The sequence below is a fragment of the Stomoxys calcitrans genome, chromosome 5 (genome assembly GCF_963082655.1).
Source record: "Stomoxys calcitrans chromosome 5, idStoCalc2.1, whole genome shotgun sequence".
Taxonomy (NCBI): Eukaryota; Metazoa; Arthropoda; class Insecta; order Diptera; family Muscidae; genus Stomoxys; species Stomoxys calcitrans.
In genome coordinates this window covers 82,366,356-82,388,113 of record NC_081556.1, presented here as the reverse complement: position 1 = coordinate 82,388,113, position 21,758 = coordinate 82,366,356, and the positions used below count along the sequence as shown (strand labels likewise).

General features: G+C 38.8%; 1 protein-coding gene across 1 annotated transcript in view; it reads left to right on the top strand.

Moving 5' to 3' along the window:
- LOC106088443 (parathyroid hormone/parathyroid hormone-related peptide receptor) overlaps positions 1–21,758 on the top strand; it is a 337,338-nt gene that overhangs the window by 232,869 nt on the left and 82,711 nt on the right. Inside the window, 2 exon segments of the mRNA XM_059368475.1 lie at positions 18,463–18,569; positions 18,771–18,862. Of these exon segments, the coding sequence (XP_059224458.1) occupies positions 18,463–18,569; positions 18,771–18,862 (199 nt within the window).

Below are 21,758 nucleotides of genomic sequence, written 5' to 3'. Positions count from 1 at the left end.
TTGCAAAATTATCCTAAGTTCTTCTTTTCTCCGTTTAATTTTATATTTGAGAAAATTTTCTTATTATTACGACCGAACAGTATGAAATTTGAATTGAAATGAAAAATTATGTACACCAAAAATGAAATTGAATTCAGTCTGACATTTCTTCCAAAGAAAAAAAAAAATTTAAAATTTTGAGCCTACTACAATTTTCAGTAATTTTGAAATTCAAAGTTCCAAAACTATAAACCAAATGTACATCACATGTGCCATTTCGCCCCAGGAAATTACACCCAAGTCCAAAATGAAAATGTGACCCAAAGAGGTAGATGGAGGACAACAATAAAAATTTGCGAATGCGCATGTAAAACTATGGAACAGAGAAACGATCGGCAGGACGACCAAAATTCTATGGGGAGATCCGGATTATGCGAAGACGAGGCTATTACTGAGAGGAAACAATCAGATGGTCGATAAAGCTTCCGGTATCACAACAGGTCACATAGTACTACGAAAACACATAGGACTCACTTATGATAAATCGGTGAGGCAAGGGGTATGCGGGGAATATGATGAGACGTTGGAGCATTTGTTATGTCATTTCCCTGCTTTCGCGGCTAACAGACACCGACACTTAATTGGGGACCCAAAACTGAAAATGAAATTTATCCCCAAAATTGAAATTAATCCACAATATTATGAAATAACTACCAAATAAATCAAATGAAATAATTTCTCAATAACTGGAATAAGTCCCAAATAGGTAATAAAATAAATAACCCGCCAATTAGTTTTGGGGTCTTATCGCATTTTTATACCCTACACCACCACTGTGGTACGGGGTTATTATAACTTTGTGATTTTTTTTTGCAACGCTAAGAAGGAGAAGGGCTGGGGCAATAATTGAAATGAAATAATTCCTCAATAACTGAAATAAGTCCCCAAATTGGGACCAAATTTAGATAGAGTTTCCATATATATCTCTCATCCGATATGCCCTTTCAAAGCCGCAGAAGCCACAACTTTGGCCTGATTGTAATAAACCATTTATAACTAAGCATTGTTTATAAATACAATAAATATCAAGTAAAAGCGTGCTAAGTTTGGCCCTTTATGTGGGAGTCATTATACCAGGTTGTAGACCGATTTGGACCGTAATTAGCATAGTTTTTGAAAGTCATAACAGAACAATTTTTAGCCAAATTGGACAATAATTGCGGTTCCACTGGCTCAAAGAGTCAATTCGGAGATCAGTTATATGGGAGCTATATCGGGTTATAGAATAGGGAGATCGGTTTATTTGGGAGCGATATCTAAATCTAAACCCATAAGGCCCATTTGCAATGCCCGAAGACCTACATTCACATTAAGTATCTTTGCAAAACTTCAAGCGGCTAGCTTTACGCGTTCGACCGCTATCGCAATTTCGACCGACGGACAGACGGACGGACAGAGGGGCATGGCGTGATCGACTCTGGACGTAAAAATGATCAAGAATATATATGTACTTTTAGTCGAATATTTCGAGTTGATACAAACGGAATGACTAGATTAGTATACCCCCATCCTATGGGGGTGGGTATTTAACATTATTAGGAGCACAATCACGAAAATGAGTAAGATTATTCTATAGAGCTTAAAGCTCTAAAAGCAATAAAAGACAAGTCACAAAATTCCGATAAAAAACAGTTTAAAACCTTATATGGCTCCATTGTATATCGTTCTCTCGATCATCGTTGTTCAGTTTTGCTCTTTTGACAGACTCCCCAGAAGTATTTTTTTTTTCTACAGCATGTTGGTATCTGATCTTAACATTGTTTATATCGGGCTATTTTTGGATATAGCTGCCATATAGACCGATCTCCCGACAAAGGGTCTGAAGCCCATAAAAGCTTTATTTATTACCCAATTTCCCTGAAATTTTAAACAGTCAGTTGTTTTGGGCCTCCCGATATCCAAGCTTAATATGGTTGAGGTCGGACTATATTTAGGTATAGCTGCCATATAGACCGATCTGCCGATAAAGGGTCTGAAGCCCAAAATGATTTATTTTTTAACCGATTTCGCTGAAATTTGAAACAGTGGGTAGTTTTAGGTCTCCCGACATCCGTCCCAAATATGGTTCGGATCGGACTATATTTAGATATAGCTGCCATACAGACCGATCTCCCATGAAAGCTTTATTTTTTTTTAGTTTGGAAACAGTAAGTTGTTTTGGGCCACCCGCCATCTGACCCAAATATGATAAAGATCGGACTTTATTTAGATATAGCTGCCATATAGACATATATGCCGATTAAGGGTCTGAAGCTCATAAAACCTTTATTTAGTACCCGTTTTTGTTGAAATTTGAAAAAACAAAATTCAACACTGACTTATATTTATTAGACCATTCAATGTCCGTGCAGAATTTGGGTGCATAATTTATCCAATATTCACCGGTTTGTGCCGAAAGGAAAATCTTATATATAAAAATCAATTTGTGTTTGTTTGTAGATTTGTTTGTTTGTTTGTTTGTATGTTTGTGTGTTCCTTATAGACTCAGAAACGGCTGAACCGATTTTCTTGAAATTTTCACAGATGGTGCAAAATGACCCCGTGGTGAAAATAGGGTACTACATTTTTTGATATCTAACGGGGGGCGGACCCTCCCCGTTACCCTAATTTTCGGAAACGCCAAATCTCGGAGATGAGTGGTGCGATTTAAGCGAAATTTTGTCTGCTCTCACTCATATAGTACGCTAAAAATAAAAATTTGGTATCCAAATTTCGGATGGGGTACCTAGGGGGGCTGCCCTACCCTAAAACCTACCAAACATATATTTACACCAATCACGACAATATGGGACTCAAATGAAAGGCATTTACGATAAGAAAACGTATCTGATATCCAATTGTCGGACCAAGTACTAGGGGGACTACCCCAAGCCCCAAAACACCCCTAAATCGGACATATTTACCGACCATGGCAGTATGGGACTCAAATGAAAGGTATTTGCGAGTAGAATACGAATCTGATATCCAAATGTGGGACCACGTTTCTGGGGGTGGACCCTTTCCCAAAACTCCCCCCAAACAGGACTTATTGACTGACCATGGGAATATGGGGCTTAAATAAAAGGTATTTGAGTGTAGAATTAGAATCTGCTATCCAAATATGGGACCAAGTGTTTGGGGGGCCGCCTCTCCCCAAAAACATCTCCCAAAGGGAACAAATTTACGACCATAGCCATATGGGGCTCAAATTAAAGGTCTTTGGTAGTAAAGCACGAATCTGATATCAATATTTCGGAAAAGTGTCTATGGGGCCACGCCACCCTCACAACACCACCCAAATAGTAAGTATTTGCTGACTATTGCAATATAAGGCTCAAATAAGAGCGATTTTCGAGTGTAACACGAATCCGATATATATTTTCAAGGCCAACTCAATGAATAGCCGCCCATCCCCAAAAACACCCCCCAAGCCGGTCATGTTTGCCGACAATGGAAATTTGGGGCTCAAATTAAAGGCATTTGGAAGTAGACCACGTATCTGATATCAACATTAGGGACCAACTCTCTAGGGAACGTCCCATAACTATAACAACCCCCAAATAGGACGTATTTACTCACCAAGACAATTTGGTGAGAAAAGATAGTGGAACTAAATATATTTAGTTTTTTGGGCCAATACCCCAGACCAGACATATTTGCTGACTTTTGCAATAAGGAGTTTAAATGAGATTAGAAAACGATTTTGTTATCAATTTTTGAGGCCAATGGCAATACGTTTCAAATAAATGATACATAGATATATGAGAATAGACCATGTTGCTGATATATTTTCAAGGCTTAATGTTGGGGGACCATCTTGAATAATGTTGGTGGCCACCGTAGCTCAGGGGTTTGCATGTGCGCCTATGACGCTGAACGCCTGTGTCCGAATCCTGGCGAGACCATCAGAAAAAATTTTCAACGGTGGTTTTCTCCACCTTATGCTGCCAACATTTTTGAGGTACTATGCCATGCAAAACTTCTCTCCCAAGAGGTGTCGCACTGCGGCACGCCGTTTATACTCGGCTTTAAAAAGGAGGCGCCTTATCATTGAGTTTAATAACTTGAATCGGACTCCACTCATTGATATGTGAGAAGTTTGCCCCTGTTCCTTAGTGGAATGTTCATGGGCAAAATTTGCATTTTCAATGTGGGGGACCACCCCAATCCCCAAAACACCTCCAAATCGGGCATATTTACCTTCAATGCGGAGCTTCAAAACAAAGTATTTGGGGGTAGAGCAAGAATTTATACCCATTTTCAGGACCAATTCTCTGGGGGTCTACCCCTTTCCCAAAATACCCCACAAACAGCAATTTTGTACTGACCATCGCAATATGGGGCTCAGATAATAGTATATAAAACCATGTATTAAGGGCATCACCCATCATGCCAATATGTGGCTCATATGAAAGGTATTTGAGATTAGAAAACATATTTGATTACCAATTTCGGGGCCATGTGTTTGGGGGACGCCTCATCGTGTAAACTCCCCTTAAACCAATGGCAATATGGGGTGTAAATAAATGGTATATCTGATATTTTTCAGGGCCAAGTATCTGGGGGACCACCTCACCCCCTAAATCAGAATATCGGGCTGAAATAAAGCATTTTAAGAATGGAGTACACCTTACATCCAAACTTAAATTCGTAAACCAATAAAGATCATATTTGAATAAAGGCACATATATTGTTAAACTGTTAGTCAAGCGATATAAATATTACTATTTTCGTAGGATGGTATTTCACTAAAAGCTCTTTAGTTGTCGAAAAAAATATTTCAATTAAAATTTTGTTCCATATAAAGTAAAAGAAGACGCAACGGAGCGGGCCCGGGTCAGCTAGTCATTTATAAAATCACTCCTCAAATACACAAGGCAAAGAAAACTAAAATATATGGGGTGATCATGCAAACTTTGGGTTATATTTGCATATTGATGTTTGGAGTTAAATTGTATTTTGAAAATACACCCCAATATATAAAACGAAATTTGACCCCTATTTTATATTTGGGCGGATATTGCATTTATTTTTGGCGTGCATTAACATACTTCGGGTTGAAGGTGTTTTGGTTTTGTTATTCATAATGCAAAGACACACAATATTTAATGTCTATTTCCTTTTTCATTTTGGGGCATATTTGTTTGGGGCCTACTCTCATTACGCCTATTCTACGTATTCTACACTTATGTTCACACTTTTCGGTCTATGATCACACTTTTATGTTACATAGTGTAAACATCACATCATATCGATGTGAAATCCTTTTCTCCATTTTTATAAACGAGGGTATTCAAAACATTTGAGTACACAAATGATGGCAGCTAAATGTGAATGCCATTGCCTTCATAAATCAGGCTGTGACACATTCTTTTTTTTTCTAATCAAACAAATTTAAATTGATATTTTAATCAAGCACGAAGTGCCATCAGCTTAAATCAATTCGCCAGTCGGTAGGTTTTTACATTCAAATATGAAAATAGTTTCTCTCTAGGAATGAGATGGTGAAAAGTTCTTAGGACAATTTCAAAAGATTCGTTGACATGCACCAGCACCCACGCTTAATGAGATTTCAAATGGGATTTTGTGAACAAACTCTACCCTTCTCATAGCAGTTACTATGTTTGTCCTAGGCAGAAAGAATGCAATCTCGAATAGTTTGAACTTTTGATCAAAGTTTTATTTTCATTACTTGACAGAATAACGATGAACTGAGTTAAGAACTATTGTTTTTAATTTCTAAAGGACAACCAAATGCGTGCATTGGAAGCTTGTTGGCCTTTTTTGTCTTTCACTGCTGTACTTATGTACTTAGTTGTAAAAGAATGCCGTGATGGGCAGACTCACCAGAGATGAACTCGGGGTATAACTCTTAGAGTGTTCCAAAAACTAAAGATTGTTTCTTTTCACCCCAATAAATGAAATTCCAACTATTATGGCGAACGCCTTACGATGACACTAAAACAAAATGTATGTGAAGTAGGATAGAATACGCTAATCAAATTACAGACCGAAGTATTAAATTTACGTCTCCAAACACTCGGGTTTTCAAATTTTTCCCCTTTACTTATACGCTTGTTGTAATTAATTTTTCAAATTATTGTATTAAAACTCCTTAGAAGATGGCTTATACGCTTTACACGACGCAACAAAATTAAACACATTTTCTCTTCCAACGACAAAAGAGATTTTTCCAGTTGATAATGTAATAGCCGAGAGAGAAGGTTGGAACCCCTTTGGGCCGATTTGCTCATACATCAATTCCCCAACTAATGAACTCTCGAAATATCTAACGCACATCTAAAGCGTGCTAAGTTCGGCCGGGCCGAATCTTATATACCCTCCACCATGGAGCGCATTTGTCGAGTTCTTATCCCGGCATCTCTTCTTAGGCAAAAAAGGATATAAGAAAAGATTTGCTCTGCGATATTAAGATATGGTCCGGTTCGGACCACAATTAAATTATATGCTGGAGACCTGTGTAAAATCTCAGCCAATTCGAATAAGAATTGAGCCCTTTGGGGGCTCAAAAAGTAAAATAAAGAGATCGATTATGGGAGCTGTATCAGGCTATATACCGATTCAGACTATAATAAACACATATGTTGATGGTCATGAGAGGATCCGTCGTACAAAATTTCAGGCAAATCGGATAATAATTGCGACCTCTAAAGGCTCAAAAAGTTAAGACCCCAGATCGGTTTATATGACATCTATATTAGGTTGCGGACCAATTTAAATTATTCTAAACACAGTTGTTGGAAGTCCTCACAAAACACGTCGTGCAAAATTTCAGCCAAATCGGATTGGAATTGCGCACTCTAGACGTTCAAGAAGTCAAGACCCCAGATAGGTTTATATGACAGCTATATCAGGTTATGGACCGACTACAACCATACTCAGCACAGTTGTCATAATAAAACATGCAAAATTTCAGCCAAATCGGATAAGAATTGTGCCCTCTAGAGGCTTAACCCGTCAAGATTCCGATATGGCCCATTTATAATCCCAACCGACCTACACTAATAAAAAGTATTTGTGCAAAATTTCAAGCGGCTAGCTTTACTCCCTTACTCATCAAAACCTGGTTAAAAATGCATACATTATGCCCCATAGCAGCTATATCCAAATATGTTCTGATTTTGACCAAATACTAATAAGTACAAGTCATTGTTCCATTGTGTATAACAAAATTTTGATCTTCTTAGTAGCTATATCTAAAAATAGACCGATCTGAACCATATACGACACGAATATCGAAAAGCCTAACATAAGTCACTGTGTGAAATTTCAGTGAAATCTGATTATAAATGCGCTATTTATGGGGCCAAGGCTTTAAATCCAGATACCGGTCTATGTGGTAGCTATATCCAAATCTGGACCGATTTGGGCCAAGTTGCAGAAAAATGTTACACAACTTACTGTCCCAAATTTCAGCGAAATCGGACAATAAATGCGCCTTTTGTGGCCCCAAAACCATAGATCGAGAGCTATATGCAAATCTTGATAGATCTGAGCAAAATTGCAGAAGTATGTCGAGGGACTTAACTCACTGTCCCAAATTTCGGCTACATCCCATAAAAGGCGCATTTACTTTTATGGGTCCAAAACCTTAAAACGAGAGATCGGTCTATATGGCACCTATATTCAAATCTGGACCGAACTGAGCCAAAATGAAGAAGGACTGTCCTAAGTTTTAGGGAAATGGGACGATAAATGCGCCTTTAATGGGCTCAAAATCTTAAATCGAATGATCGGTCTATATTACATCTATAGCCTAATCTGGACTGATCTGTGCCATATTGCAAAAATATGTCGAGGGGCTTAAAAGTACATATCACAACTCACTGTTCGAAATTTCAACAAAATCGGATAAAAAATGTGGCTTTTATGGGCCCAAGACCCTAAATCGGCGGATAGGTCTATATAGTCCGATATAGCCCATCTTCGAACTTAACCTGCTTATGTACAAAAAATGAGTCTGTGCAAAATTTCAGCTCAATATCTCTATTTTTAAAGACTGTAGCATGACAGACGGACAGAGTGACGGACATGTCTAGATCGTCTTTGATTTTTACGCTGATCAAGAATATATACACTTTATAGGGTCGGAAGTGGATATTTCGATGTGTTGCAAACGGAATGACAAAATGAATATACCCCCATCCTTCGGTGGTGGGTATAAAAAAGTCAACTATACACAACGAAACATTAAACAACTACTTAGAAAATTAATCAAATTAACGGTTAGTTGTGAGTCTAACCGTATAAAAGCATATCTCCTTCCTCTTATCCTTTTCTATCTGATTTCCATCAACGCTGAAAAGTAATTAACATGTGGGAAGGAAATGCATTGCAGTTGTGAGAACTTTGGCTACTAGTTAGGACACTTATGTATGGAGACACGTATAGTGGTATTCTAAATTAAAGATTTCCTACATTCACATGCTTAATTGCTTGTTACATAGGTAAAATTAAGGATACAGGTACACAGTGTGTAGTCAAATTTTACTACACACCCACACGTCAATCTCCTTTGAACATTCGACGTACATACATAGAGGTTGGGTGTACACTTCATGGAAAGTAGATACAGTATCAAATCATAGCTTGACTTTTGCAAATCAAATTTTTGAATGTCATTCTGGTTAAACCCTTAGACCACATCCTTCTTACATTTTATCCACTTTTAACGCAATTTTTGTATAATATTTATAAATTTTAAGAGCTGGAACTTCATGATATCGTTATGTGTGTTGTTATTAATGAAATTGTGAAATATTTTAATAAAATATTTGATCCGTTCGTGATTGGGAATCCTAAACAAAAACTATAACTCTAGCCACACCATTGGTACATTTGTACCACTGCCAGCTGTACTTCTTAAAAAATACTTATCGGCCAATTTTAAAAGCTGAAAAATTTTTTTAAACGCTTATGTGAGCTTTTGTGCATGAAATTGTAAAGTTATTTCATACTAGTTTTGATGGAAATAAAGATGTTACGTTTCTAGGAAAATTTGGATTTTTTCGGAAATGTTATGTTATGAAGCGGATTACATTTGGTATTTGGAAGGGACAATTTGCACCTGGTTTTGTAGGGGTTTACGCACTCTACCTTTTAACCAGTAAGGAAAGGCAAAAGTCGGGCGGAGTCGACTATATAATACCCTACATCTACCCTACAGTTATAAATTGGGACATTATATAAATATACATGTATATGAGGGCTATATCTAAATCTGAACCGACTTTCTAACAAATCGTTCAAAAATTATTACTACGGCCATATAAGTGCAAATCCGGCGATAAATATTTATGGGTGCTACATGCAAATTTGAGCCGATTTTTATGAAATCTCGCAGATATGTTAAGATCAGTAACAAAACCATCCGTACAAATTTTTTTGTAGATCGGTTACAAATTGTTTTTGTTACAGCCTTATAATTGTAAATCGAGCGATACATATACATGGAAGTTATATCCAAATCTGAACCCATTTTAGTGAAATCTCGAAGATATGTTAAAATCAGTAGCAGAACAATTCGTGCCAGATTTGGTGCAGATCGATTGAAAATTGGAGTTACTACGGCCATTTAAGTGCAAATCGATCGATACATATATATGGGAGCTATACCTAAATCAGAACCGATTTCGATGAAATCGTGTAGATATGTAAAGATCAGCAACAAAACAATCTGTGCCAAATTTTGTGCAGATCGGTTGGAAGTTCTAGCAACTACGGCCATTGAAGTGTAAATCGAGCGACATATATATATGGGAGCTATATCCAAATCTGAACCGATTTTTACCAAAATCAAAAACGTCCGTCCTTGGGCCAAAAAAGTGATATGTGCAAAATTTCGAAAGGATTCGATAACAAATACGACCTGCACTTTGATTACAAGAATGCATAGTCTCACAGACGGACAGACGGACATCAGAAAGAGATTCTGAGGCGATCGGTATACTTATCAATGGGCTTAGCTCTTCTCCTTCTTCAGGTTGCAAACAAATGCACAAATTTATAATACCGTGTACCACAGTGGTGGTGTAGGGTATTAAAATAGAATCAAGCCGATTGGCCGTTAATGACTGTTTGGCAGGCAATTCAAAATCGGCTTCTGGGCCCATTAGAGTCCCCTAATTTTGCATACTTATTGGAAAACTTCAACATTGACTTTGTTTCGTTTACTTATCTCTAAAAGTTCCAGCATTATTACCAAGACTTTTTTGCAACACTATGCCTTGGCACATTTGTACCACTGCGTGTTGAACTCCATATAAAATAGTTAGTGGTACAACTGTAGCAAGGGTGTGTTAAGAGGTAGTAAGAAATAGGATGGTGTCTAAGGGTTAACGAATTTGTGTAGGAAAAACTTTTCTAACTTTCACCAGTGATTTAGAAATTTGGATCTCAACAAAAACCGATTAAATATAGTTTTTTAATAAATGTTAGGTTAGAATAGGTTAGGTTGAAAAGTGGGTGTAGATAGTAATCCGCCCCATGCCATTATGGACATACACCTAAGCCAATAATCGGCTTGTTGTGCGCTCTAAAAAAAAAACTATAAAGAAACCTCTAAAAAGGAATTTTTAAGTTAGGAATTCCGTGCTACTTACAAATCCCTAATTGTTTTCAATGCCATTTCCTTAAGTTGGCTCATGTCTGATATTGTGTCTCCACCTAAGTACCGGTTTCTGTTGGACGCGAAAGTCGGGCAATGACAAAGGAAATGCTCCAACGTCTCATCATCTTCCCCGCATGCCCTACAAATGCTATCACTTGCCGCTCCGATTTTACATAAGTGAGCTCGTAGTCCTATGTGTCCCGTTATGATTCCAGTAGCTATACTGTCCTCCTTCTTGCTTCCTTTCAGTAATAGCCTCGTCTTCTTACGATCTGGGTCCCCCCGTAGGATTTTCGCTGTCCTACTGACCGTTTCGCTGTTCCACAATGCTGCATGCGCATTCGTCGCCCACCCCCTTAAATCGGACAGCGTCGACCCGAAAGGCTTCGGGTTAACTAAGTTTATAGACGGCAGTCCTCTGGCCTTCACCGCCAAATCGTCTGCCCTTTCATTTCCCCTTACTCCGTTATGGCCCGGCACCCAAACGATGCGGATTTTGCCATCCTCAGAGAAGGCGTTAATCTCCTTCTTACACTGCAAGGCTGTTCATGACCTCACCGTCCTGGTTGTTATTGCCCTTATGTCAATTTTACTGTCGGTAAAAATAATCACACTTGACGTCCTCGGGTTAGCACCACACCACCTCACTCATTCCGTGATCGCCCGGATCTGGGTCCCGGGGTTCTCAATGTAAACACCCAGGCCCACTCTGTCCTCAAGCTTTGATCTATCCGTGTAACAAGATCTTCCAGATGGCAATACTAGGGTTCCGTCAATCCAAGACAGTGTGCCTCGCACTCGGCAGCAGTGCCTCGCACTCGACTTCAAGGTTTATCTCAGGTATTCGATCGGAAACCTCTCCCCTTCCTTCAAGTTTTCTTATCGTCGCCTCGATTATACCACGATGGTATGAGCTGCTCCCATCTTTAATCCATTCTCCCATCGCCTTAAGTCTCATAGCCGCAGTGGCTGCCTCACACTTAATCTATATGTCAATGGGTAGGATATCTAGAATAGTCTTCAGTGCCCTAGTAGGCGTGGGCACTCCGCCTATGCCAAGACAACATGTTCCCTGAACCTGTTGTATGGTCCTTATATTGCACTTTTTCTCCATAGCAGTCCAACAAATTACTGAGGTGTAAGTAAGTATTGGTCTTATCACGCTCCTGTAGAGCCAGTGGACTCTCCTCGTATTCAGGCCCCATTTCGAGCCTACGGCCCGTCGACATAGTGCCCATCATCTGTGAGTCTTCTCAGTGTACTCTTGAATGTGACACTTCCAATTCAGTTTCCTGTCCAAGATCACACCTAAGTATTTGACTTAGTCAGATATCGAAATCGTCTTATTGAGGAAACGTGGTGCGTTAAATTGGCCCACCTTCGACTTCCTCGTGAATAGGCATATTTCAGTCTTCTCTGGGTTAACCTCTGGGTCTAGCCTGTTTCAGCCCTTCTGCATAGCTCGTTCGGATCCTTACCACTTAGATGTATTATAACACATCGTCGTCGTAGGAGTCGGGTTCAAATCTCTCCTCAGTCAGCATCCGTAATAGGTCATTTATGGTGGTCACCCATAGAAGTGGCGATAAAATGCCCCCTTGTGGCGTGCCCTGTGCCACATTCTTCCTAATATTTATGCCATGGGACACACCTGTTCCCACCTGTTCCTTAGCATATGGTTTATCCAGTCTCTAAGGACCGGGTCCACCCGATACTGGTCTAAGGTTTGGATCATTGTGTCGGTCCGCACATTGGTAAAAACCCCCTCGATGTCAATGCATATCGCCAGTGTGTACGTTTTTGCATCAAAGGATTCTTCTATTTTATGCACAACCTCGTGCAGGGCAGTCTCCACCGTTTGTATTTGAGCAGATCGCTGGATGTCCTACTCTTTATCATGGTGTCCACAATACGTTCCATGGTTTTGAGTAGAAAGGACATATGGCTTATGGGTCTGTAGGCCTTTGGTGTCGCATAACTTGCCTTGCCGGGCTTGTGTATAAACACCACCCCAGCCACCTGCCAGACTTTCGGAGTATATGCATGTCCTAGACACGCTGTGCAAATTTTGGCCAGACGAGGCGCCAGATAGTCTGCCTCTTTCTGTAGTAACGCCGGAAATATTCAATCAGGTCCGAGTGACTTGAATGGTTTGAAGCTTCTCAAGGATTCCTTCACCATAAATTCCATTTTTATTAACCTCCGATCAACGTCATTATTCAAAGATTCCGGTGTCTTCGTGAGTCCCTTCGTATCCTGTGGAAATTGGGTTTTTATCAAAAGCCTCAACATGTCCTCCATTGTTTCCGCTCTCACTCCCATATCGTCTACTAAAGTTTCAGTTTGGACATGGGTTTTTGAGAGAAATTTTTTTTATCTTGGCGGCGTCATTAACGCTATCGACCTGTTCGCAGAAAATCTTCCAGGAGGCACGTTTTGTCGCTCTGGTAATCTTATTGCGTGCTTTTTTACGTGCTCTTTTAAAAAGTCTGTGGACCTCTTTTTCAATATTGCGAATCTCCCGGTCACCCAGGGTTTTTCTTGGGCTGATTTCCTTCTCGAAGAGGAGAACTATCTTCGAAGGACCCCACCAGTGCAGAAGACAATTGTCCAAGCTTAGAAGACAATGTCTTCTAAGCTTGGGCAATATTAATTATCTTGTCCAAGTCTTCTTCTGAGTAGCTTTCCGAATTTTGTCCAGTTGGTTTTCAACTTATTCCGGAAGCTTATCGAATTCGGGCCTGGCCGTGCTATTCTAAACCTAATGTAGCGATGGTCAGAGATTAGATTTTACGAACATATCGTCCCATCTAATACCTCCTCGCGCCCTCTATAGGCGCAATATATCTTAAAGGATACATTCAGTGTCGGATTGCTTATTTTTGTTTAGTTTTTAGTTTTAGTTTGCAAAAAAAAAAAAATAGCTTTTGCGATAGTATCCATCGGAAAAATTTTAATCTGTATTCAGTTAAAAAATTAAATATCGATAGTATCGATAGTGCCATCAATATTTAGGCAGCTCTACTATCGAAGCACTCTTACAATTAAAGAGTTTTTGGCTTTACAACAAATGGAAGGCACTTTTACCGTAGATGAAGTTAGTTACGATCAGCAGTACTACGTTTATGGCTAACGTTAGATATGTTCAAGTGAAACGTTACAAGGTTTCAATAAAATCTAAACTTCGTGAAAGGAGTATTTTGCTTGTCGTCAAAAATTTCCCAAACGTTTTACTTTTTTGCGTGTAACAAGCCCACTTATCTACAAACATTGGCGAAAACTGATCTTCTTTTTAGCAAATTTGGCAATTTCTTCACATTGGTTAGAGTTTCTTAGAGTCACAATCGCCTCACTAAGTAAGTTCACAAAGTAACCCTGATACCAGTGTGAACTTGGTGACTCTTTGTATAAGCCACCCTGTAATTTACACATCGCATGTGTCTAATCCACTTTGATTTTTTTTTTGAAACGCATATGCATTGATACTTTGTGGTTGACTGTTTTATATAAAACTTAGCTTTAAAAACCGGGTTAAATGGTTTGAAAATCTCTACCCACACCAACCCCCTTGTAATTAAAACCAGCCAGCCAGAAAGCATTGCCTTAATTTTGACACTTGCTACAATGCTGTTATGCACCATCAAGTTTCATTACGGTGTTTGGTTGCAGCATAGTCCTCAAACAGCTGGAAGGTGACACCGTAAAATAATTAGCTCGTGTCGAGCAGGATTCTGTGGTTCGGATGGAAAACTTTGTAATTTCCTTGCAGTATATACTTTGGGGATACGGTTTCTAAACCGCTATATTTAATGAAAATTTCATGTATGCAAGAGGGTCATAACTCTTACATTACATGAATTCTCAGAGATTTTTGGTAAAAAAGGTAAATAAAAAAGAAATATTTCTTTTAAATGAAATTTTGTGAGCACGGAAAAACTCATGGAATAGAAGTAATAAATCAGCGGTACATAAAACTAAAATGTTCTTTACGCTAGCAATTTAAAGGTAGATGACAGAGAAACAGTTTCTTTCATTTAAGATTCTTATTAGTTTTTTATACCCACCACCGAAGGATGGGGCTATATTCATTTAGTCATCCCGTTTGGAACACATCGAAATATCCATTTCCGTCCCTACAAAGTATATATATTTCTGATCGTCGAAAAATTCTAAGACGATTTAACGAAGTCCGTCTGCCCATCAGTTGTAATCACGCTATAGTGTTTAAAAATTGAGAGATTGAGTTGAAATTTTGCACAGACTCGTATTTCTACGCAGGTTAAGTTCTTGAATGGGCCAAATCGAACTATATTTATATATTGCTCCCATATAGACGGATCTGGCCATTTATGGTCTTGATCCACTAAAAGCCGCATTTTTTTGTCCATAATCGGCTGATTTTGTGTCTTCAGTCCATAAAAATATGGTGCAGATCGGACTATATGTAGATATAGCTATCATAGAGACCGATCTGCCTATTTGGGGTCTTAAGCCCATAAGCCGCAATTATTATATTTATCCGATTTCGCTGAAATTTTAAATAATGAGTGCATTAAAAACTGCGGATATCCAACCCTTATATGGTGCAGATCGGTCCTTGTTAGGATATAGCAGCCATATAGACTGAAATGCCGCTTAAAGGTACTGAGCCCATAAATTTATTACCCTATTTTGCTACAATTTAAAAGAGTGACTCGTGACCGTAGTTCAGAGGATAGCATGTCCGCCTATGACGCTGAACGCCTGGGTTCGAATCCTGGCGAGACCATTAGAAAAAATTTTCAGCGGAGGTTTTCCTCTCCTATTGCTGGCAACATTTGTGAGGTACTATGCCATGTAAAACTTCTCTCCAGATGGTGTCGCACTGCGGCACACCGTTTGGACTCGCTATAAAAAGGAGGCCCCTTATCATATAGCTTAAAGTTGAATCGGACAGCACTCAGTGATATGCGAGAAGTTTGACCCTGTTCCTTAGTGGAATGTTCATGGTCAAAATTTTGCAATTTCGAAATTTTGAGTAGTTTTAGGCCTCGGACATATCGGACTATTTTTATACATAGCTGCCATATATACCGATCTGCCGATAATGGGGCTGAAGCCCTGAAACAGAGGGTTATGTTAAGCCTCCTGATATTCGACCTAAATATGGATCAAATATGAATTTATTTAGATATAGCTGCCATATAGACCGACCTCCAGATAAAGGGTGTAAAGCCCATAAAAGCTTTATTTTTTAACCGATTTCGCAGAAATTTTAAACATTGTGTACTTTTACGCCTCCTAACATAGGACCCAAATATGATTCAGATCGCACTATATTTAGATATAGCTGACATGTAGACGGATCTCCCCATTAAGGCTCTGAAGCCCATAAAGCTTTATTTTGTAACCGATTTCGTTTAATTTGAAACAGAGGGTTATATTAGGTCTCCTGATATGGACCAAATCGGTCTATATTTAGGTACAGCTGCCATATAGGCCGATCTCCAGATAAAGGGTCCCGTAAAAGCTTTATTTTTGTAACCGATTTCGCTAAAATTTTAAACATTGAGTAGTTTTACGCCTCCTAACATAGGACCTAAATGTTGTTCAGATCGGACTATATTTAGATATAGCAGCAATATAAACCGATCTGCCGATAAAGGGTCTGAAGCCCATAAAAGCTTTGCTTTTTACCCGATTTCGCTGAAATTTGAAACAGTGAGTAGTTTCAGGCCTCTCAACTTCGAACCTATATAAGGTTAAGATCGGACTATATTTAGATATAACTGCCATATAGACCGATCTGCCTATAAAGGGTATGAAGCCCATAAAAGCTTTATTTATTGCCCAATTTCGCTGAAATTTTAAACAGTGGGTTATTTTAAGCCTCCCGACGGACCCAAATCTGGTTCAGATCGGACTACATTTAGATACAGCATAAAAGCTTTATTATTTATCCAATTTCGCTGAAATTTGAAACAATAAGTAGTTTTAGGCCACCCGCTATCCGACCCAAATATGGTAAAAATCGGACTGTATTTAGTTATAGTTGTCATATAGACCATTGTGCCGATTAAGGGTCTGAAGCTCATAAAAGCTTTATTTATTATCCGATTTTGTTCAAATTTGAAATACAAAATTGAACAGTGACTTATATTTATTAGCCCACTCAATATCCGTGTCGAATTTGGATGCAAAAGTTATCCAATTTTCACCGGATTGTGCCGAAAGGGGGTTTTCATATATATCCGAGGTGGTGGGTATCCAAAGTTTGGCCCGACCGAACTTAATGACTTTTACTTGTTTGTTGGTAATAATATAAGGTAAGAATGTACTGATGCCGGGTTTGTTAAGACACAACAGATGACAGTGCTGAAACAAGCGCATTTTTGGTGCACTAACGTAAGCGGGTGGATGCATCATCCTCCGCATTCAAAGTTACTTTCCTATACTAAAGTATTGTCTTTTTGTTTTTCGAACGGCCTTTAACGATTAATGGACCATGCAAAGATTTTAATCGAACATGAAAATAACATAAAATCAGTTAAATGATAACGATTTTCTATTCTCCATTTTGTGCTTCTAAAATCGTGGGGCTCGCAAGTCAAATCAGAGGAATTGTTTATGTGGAGACTATATAATTTATAGATTTATCTGTACAATATTCAGTGTGTAATGTGTTCGAACGGGCTAAATAGAAAACTGTATATTCCTTATATTTGAAGAGTAAATTGTGTTATTCTTGTCGAAGGTGGCCCATATCGTTAATTTTTTGTATAACAGTATGAGATGCTGAACAGTTTGCCCAGAGCATACAGTGTAATTGGCAATCTGAAATAAAGGGTGGTTTTTAAGAGCCATAGGAAAGTTTTTAAAAAAAAAGCATATAAAATTCAGAAAAATAAATGAAATATTTATTTGAATCAATAGTACGGTACATATAATTTAAAGTTTGAAGATTATTTCATGCAAATGTTGATTGTGACTACACCTCAAATGGTCCATCCACTTAGTTTAACTTTGGCATACTATTTCCAATATTGCGACCAGTATCTCACGTATAAATGCTGCAATGTTGTCTTCCAAAGCGTGAATTGAAGCAGGCTTATCTGTATAGACATGAACTTTAACATAGCCCCACAAAAGATAGCCTCAAGGCATTAAATCGCACGATTTAGGCGGCCAATTGACCGGCGCCGAAAGTAAAAAAAATGTTCACCGAACTCACCTTTCAAAAAGTTCATTGTAGCGCTTGTTACCATCTCACGATTCGATACGATCATCTTCGAAGAAGTATGGTCCAAAAATGCCGCCAGCCCATAAGCCGCACCCAACTGTGACTTTTTCTGGATGCTTTGGTAGCACTCGTAATGCTTCCGGCAGATCTTCACTCCAAAATCGACAATTCTGCGTATTTAAGTACCCAAAAAGAGCTTCATCGCTAATCACAATCGATAGCGCGATGAACTTTCTTAACAGGACATGCATTTTGATAGTAAAATTGAATATTTTTCCCCCGTTGTTCGTTTGTAAGACGATTTATGGTTAAATTATAGACCAAACTGAGTACTGACAGTGAGACAAAACACGAAATGAGCATGAGCTGTTTAAACCAGTGTTGCCAAAAAGATAAAGCTACAAATCACACTTTATTAAGTCCTATAAAACATTGACTAAGAAACCTAGTCTTTGTCCTTGAACTTTAATAGCAAAATTGTCTTTGACTTCATAGAATAAGAGTAGATTTTTTACATTTTTGTTTTCCTTTCTTTTTGTGAATAATGTTATTAAGGATGTAATTTAATTTCCCTTTTTTATTTCTATCATTCCAGGATATGCCCACAAGGAGTGCGAACTGAATGGTGAATGGTTTAAACATCCGTTAACCAATAAATCATGGTCGAACTATACCACCTGCGTTAATATGGACGATTTAGAGGTAGGCAAACGAGAGTGTCCACAAAGGAAATAAGTCATTTGGAAAAAAGACCTATCATTCCGTCCATCGCCTCCTCAATTGTTGTTCCATAATTTATTGTTTTCATGCTTTGCAAAACTGTACATTTTATTAGATTGCTTTGTTTTCGCTGCTTCCATGATTGTTGTTGACATTCTGGACTTGCTTTTTCTGTCATTTCAGTGGAGGAGCAGTGTGAATTTGATCTATGAGGTGGGCTATGGCATATCATTATTGGCCATTTTACTTTCATTGGCCATATTGTGCTATTTCAAGTGAGTACAAATGACACTTAACTTTCAACAATGAAGATTTATGGTATCCTTTGTGTGTGCGAATAAATTATCCTATGAAGCAGGCACAGCAACAATAAGTTTCCCTCATTTAGTGGCAGAGATTATCAAGCAACTTGTTATCCTTGTAAGCCCATGAGCAATTCATGCAAACCATTTCAATGATTCATTGGATGCTGATTACTAAATCACCCCTATTTACATAAGTGGGCAAACATTAGATGTTTGCAGGTATGTTGCCCATATTAATTGAAAGTTTAGCAAAAAGTTCTGGCACTAATTAAAAATCTAATACTGACTATACTGGTTTTTTGAAAAGCTGACAGCCAGCATTTTGTGCTTAGCCCAAAGGGCAAAGTTGATATCGCAAAATAAATTTAAGTTATCGCCAGAAGATTTAAGAAGAAATTTACAGTATTACACTATGTTCAGCATTTAAAACTGAATAGTTTTGCTACTAACAAATACAAAGATGTATTTGTATACATACAAAAAATGTATCTGTTATATCGAAATGAAATGAAATTGTTGCGATTTGTTTGTTTGTTAGTTAGTTTGTCTGTTCTGTAGAGACCCTCTCCCTAACCCTCATTTTCAAAAACGGCAGATCTCAGAGATGGGTGCACCGATTTAAGCGAAATTTTGTATGTCACCTTACGGTACTCCAAAAATACGAAATTGGTATACAATTTTGGGCCCAAATAATCTGGGGGAACGCCCCATCCCAAAACCCACCCGAACGGACATGTTTACCGATTGGGACAATATGGGTATCAAAGATATTTAAGAGTAAAATACGAACTTGGCACAACAATGTCACACTTAGTTTCGGGGGGTCCCCCACCCCCAAAAACACCACCCAACAGGACGCTTTTATCAAGGTATTTGCAAGTGGAGTTTATTCCTTGGTGTCTGGGGGGCCTCCCCACCACCCCCAGCAGGCAATATTTACCGATTGGGACAATAAGGGACTCAAATGAAAGGTATTTGGGAGTTAAATTATTATATTAAAACTGAGTCCAAGTAACAAGAGGCCCGTCCCAGGCCCAAAAGTGCCTCATAAGTAGCGCCTAAATCAAAAGTGGACCGATCGGGAAAATATGGTACTCAAATGAAAGGTATTTGGGAATAGAATATGAATATGACATTTAAAATTAAGTCCAAGTTCCCAGCGAGCCGTCTCAAGGCCAAAACCACCCCAAAAGTACTCCCAAAAATCAATGTGGACCGATCGGGACAATATGGGACTCAAATGAAAGGCTTTCGTGAGTGAAATACAAATATGGTGTCAAAAATTGGACCCAAATACCCAGGGCGTGCCCTAAGAGTCCCGCCCAAAATAAAAAGTTGACCGATCGGGACAATATAGGACCCCAATAAAAGGTATTCGAGAATAGAGTATGCAATTGATATTAAAAATTGGTCGATAGGGAGAATATGGGACTCCAATGAAAGGTATTCGGGAGTAGAAGCGAATATGATGTCAAAAATCCAAGTTCCTACGGCGCCGCCCCAAGCCCAAAACGCATCAAAAGTACCGCCCAAAATCAAATGTGGACCCACCGGAACCATATGGGACTCCAATGAAAGGTATTCGAAAGTAGTGTACGAATACGATTATCGAATATTAAAAATTGGGTGTAATTACCAAGGGGGTCGCCACACAACCAAAACCGTCCCAAGTGGGCATATCAGACCATCATGAAAGGTCTATATCATTAGAGTTCGAATCTAATATTGATATAAGGACTCAAGTATCTCGGTCACGCCCTGTCGTGCTTTCATCCTGCCGTTCAGCAGGGCATGCAGACCGCTACTTTAAAGGTCTCAAATTAATTATCTTTTGGGTCTTAGCGTCAGTGGGTCCGACCCTCTCCTCCCAATAAAAACAACACCAAACTGTCATGTAGGACGGCAGTAAAAGGTCTTTGTAGGAACAGCAAAAAAAGGTCTTTGGTAGTAGAGTACACTTTGTACCCTCAAATAGGGATAGACACAGTAGGCCCCGTGGATCTTTAAAAATGCGGTATCCCAAGTGGTAGCTTTGAAATATAATTTTGAATGTAGATAACCAATACAAAAAATATTAATTAGTGTGGATCTGAACGATACTACTAGCCCTAAATATCTTGATATCCACCTTCAAAACGCTTGACATTATAGGGCTGATATTATTTCAGAATCCGCCCCTTAAACTCCCTTCAAACCGGCCCCGTTTAACTACTTTGGCAATAAGTAAAAGGTATTTGATATCCAATTTAGAGGCCATGTGTTTGGAGGACGTCTCACCTCATAAACTCCGCTAAACCATTGTCAATTTGGGCTCAAACAAACATAATTTGAGAGTAAAGCACGATGTTGATATTATCAGGGCTTAGTGCTTGGGTGGCCGCCCCGACCTTCAAATTGCAAAATTGCAAATTTTGCCCATGAACATTCCACTAAGGAACAGGGGCAAACTTCTCATATATCAATGAGCGCAGTCCGATTCAAGTTCAAGCTCAATGATAAGGGGCCTCCTTTTTATATAAAATATAAGGATTATACTAATAGTGTCTGACTTCCAAACACATTTATTTGAATCACATATCATACTAAAAATTGTAACATTGTATTAAGGAACAACAGAGACATATCACTCATATCAATAAGAACTGTCCAATTCATGTTTAAGCTCAATGATAAGAGACCTCCTTTTTATTCCCGAGTCTGAACAGCGTGCCGCAGAGCGACACCACTTAGTAGAGAAGTTTGCACTTTTGATTACCTCACAAAGGCGCCAGCAGTTCTCGCCGGGATTAGTGTCAGTGTCAAAAGGCACACGCTTACCTCTGCGCCACGGTGCTCCTCGCATATCCTTCAAATTGGATAAAAGCTA